General features: G+C 41.4%; 1 protein-coding gene across 1 annotated transcript in view; it reads right to left on the bottom strand.

Moving 5' to 3' along the window:
• Positions 1 to 1,218: 1,218 nt before the first annotated feature.
• The window catches only part of NKAIN (Sodium/potassium-transporting ATPase subunit beta-1-interacting protein), a gene marked incomplete at its 3' end in the record, with an annotated part of 17,873 nt that continues 15,701 nt past the window's right edge, over positions 1,219 to 3,390 (bottom strand). The window contains 2 exon segments of the mRNA XM_086970333.1: positions 1,219 to 1,299; positions 2,065 to 2,202. Coding sequence (XP_086826459.1) covers positions 1,219 to 1,299; positions 2,065 to 2,202 — 219 coding nt within the window.

The following is a 3,390-nucleotide window of genomic DNA, read 5'->3' on the forward strand; positions in this document are numbered from 1 at the left end:
CGAAGATCCCGTGTAGCCGAAAATGACTTTCTTCTTAAAACTAAGCGCAGCGCACGCTTAAGAAGAACAGCGATAATCAGTTAAGTTATCGTCTAACTTGACAAACGTACCTACCTACCTACCTACCTACCAGCCACAATCGCTAATTCAGGGGGGGGGGGGGGGGGTAAGATAGGACAAAGGCAGTCGAATGAGATCCCTTGATATGACACCTTGTAGAACCCGAATGAAAGATGATTTGAACCTACTTTTTGATGTAAAACTCCTACTTGCCTCGTAACAAAGTGAAAACAAAAGCCGACCGGAATAAACAGGTTTGGACGTTGTTTGTTATCGCTGTCAGTCAAACGTTAATCGCTTCCTGCTGAAGCGACAACGTTTTTTAGAGATAAGTACAAAAGATTAACTTGCGGATACTGACAAACTATCAGTATGCCTATTTTTTATATCGACATCTTAGCTTTTTTTTTTAAATAGTCCAGGTTATCATAACTAAGCATGCAGTATATACAGGTGCTGTCATATAGCATCGTTTGGGCATCGTATTATAATAGGTCATTGTGACAATGTTCGCTCATGCTCGTATGGAACATTCTCCATTTAGCAGATATCTGTTTCCTATTCTTTATTCAATTTTGCGAATTGTGTTAGGCCAGTAATGATTTTTTACTGACTTACATTGACGCGGTGAGACTGAGAATGAGCGCAATGCTGACTAATAGCAATCAGGCCCATTGGGCTTACGGGTATGAAATGTACTCGGGTTAGACATGACAATGATTCAAGTTAAGATAATATTCGGCTCCACTCCGATTGCAAATAGTTCTATGAAAAAAAACTTATGATTAGGATATTTTAGTGGGTAACGTATTTGCCTGATAATGTCAGGTTCGAGCCCAGGCAGAGACACTTGACTCGTTTTACGCTGCGAGCCAGCCGTCTGATGGAACGCCCAACGGTGATACCGGACATGAAAGTTGAGCCCTAGAGTATAACAAGCATTTCCTATGCAGTAAACAAATCAAAAGGGTGTATATGTAACAAAGGCTGATTGGTGATACCCATAAGCAGACGTTGGTCGAATCGACATTTCTTATACACTCGTCACCGTTCAACGACAATGATACGTGTTTTACTCGAGACTGCTTGGATTAATGTGAGTTTTCTCATGTTCCATCATCTTAGGCGCAATCTTTAAACAATCGAATGTTCACTTACCCGATTTAGGAATCCTACTTCGAGGTAAAAGCATATACAGAATGCGTTCCACATAATCCACGCTACCATCCACAAAGCATACTGAAATAAAAAGTATCAGCATTTTACACCAGCATTAAGTTGAACAAACCCTATTGAACACACTGCGTCGTCTTACGCCCCCACCTTTGCGCCAACTAAGTATGATATGCTTGCTGGTTGGAGATGGTAGATAGATACAAGGCTTGCACATAAGCAACACATTCGCTTGATTAATCACTGGAAATAAAAGTCTTGCTTTTTCAACTGCTCGCTACTAAAAGCTCTCTGTTACGACCGAAAAAAGCATGCGCTACCATCCGGTGCACGAGCCGAGCAAATTATTTTACACAGCCGTTTTACCGAGAACTTAGTGTATACAACGTTCCTCCCTAACGGACGTACACAAAAGAGTCCTATACAACCCTCCACGGTTCGCAAACGTTTTGTACTCTACCCCCAGTCATATTTGAACGTCGGCTCGTAAGGCATATTTCACGATCCTAGCTACAGTATATCGCTAACTAGATCTCACTTATTTAAAGAGAACAGGAACCAAATCACAGAGTCAACAACGAGCGGAGCAATAATTGTAGCCTCTAATATTGCTGCTAGGCTATAACAAACAGGAAATCGCTTGATTATAGCTCGGACCGAACGTAAGGTAACGTAAACGGCAAACGGCAGGCGGAATACGTTTCACATAATATCCACCTTTAAATAATACTACCGAGATCTGTATGTCGATGTGTTTTACTACATCGAAGAATATCTGCAAGCCATCGTATTATCGCCCATACAGGCTGAGAGTGCTCTTCAGATACTTACCGTGAAGACGTATCGGGGCCGATACTGGTAAACGCCGAAGAGACCGAGGATAACGAAGAGAAAATTAAAGAAATTGGCTAAGATCGGAGCCCACATATATCCGAGGAAGTCGAATAGCTGGCGACACGTCGTCAATGACTGAGAAACGAGAGTACAGCAAACGGCAGGAAAGCAATGATAACGTCAGTGTTATTAGTCTCACAAGCGAACACATAGCTTACCCAGGCAGATATTGCACAAAACTGAAAAAAAAAAACATCTTGAAATCTATAGATGCATGTATACGAAAGATGACATCGGATTGAGTTCCATTGTTTTAGTTTTTGCTTGAACATAACTCCGAATAAAGCCAATGTCATGTCTTTCTGGGAATGCCAATGTACTTGAGATGAAAGGTCACAGACGCCGGCAAGATGGCTTTAGGGAGATGACTGAAAGTCGGAAACTATTATTATATATACATAGTTGACATGGTAGTCAAGCAAATAATGTCGCTTAGCCGTATACTACAACCTGATCTCACGGTAAACTTCGACCTTCTTGCAAGCAAAAGTAAAATAATAAACCAGTGGCTGTGTTTGTTATCCTGGGATTTTTCATGCCATCCTGTGTGTAATGGCCGATAGAGCTGTCGGCATCACTATGCAATGTAAAATACGTGATTGTTATTCGTGATATGCGTATTGGCAAACACGTAGGTTTCCGACGCTTCTATTTGCTCATAACGGAGTGTTAAGCCAAAGTAGAATGCATTGGGCATAATAGAGTGATCGTGTCTGAACATTGATGTATTACGCGATACTGCGATGAAGCTAGTTCCAGGTTGGCTTACAGCCAATTGAAATACGGATCTCTGTCGGAAATAGCCTAAAACACACTTCGGCAGATGTATCTTATTAATCTATAAGAATATTGTATGTTTTTCGTAATCTCAAGCGGTATTTTGTGGTACGTTAGACAAGTACAAATGCGCTTCATTTTGTTGAGCCTTGAGGTTATTTTGGTAATTACTATCATTAGTCAAACTCATTAATTGGATACTTCCGTAAGCGCAGAAGACCGTTGACAAATTAAATCTTCTGGTAAGTCCTAATGGTTGTTTTATAACTGCGTATATGTCAAGCTTTCGTGTTGGCAGACAATGCCTGTCCTACGTCGATGGGCTAAATCCTACGCAGTCCGAAGGTAACGACTCTTATTTCGACCGCAGCAAAAGACTGTTCCCATCTTCCACTTCCCATCAGCTCATTGTCATCGTGATTAGCTCAGGATAACAACGCGCCACTATACCAGCCGACGCTGTATTTTGTGTTTCATTGATGCTTG

Source organism: Varroa jacobsoni, unplaced genomic scaffold, assembly GCF_002532875.2.
Source record: "Varroa jacobsoni isolate VJ856 unplaced genomic scaffold, vjacob_1.0 scaffold_930, whole genome shotgun sequence".
NCBI classification, from domain to species: Eukaryota; Metazoa; Arthropoda; class Arachnida; order Mesostigmata; family Varroidae; genus Varroa; species Varroa jacobsoni.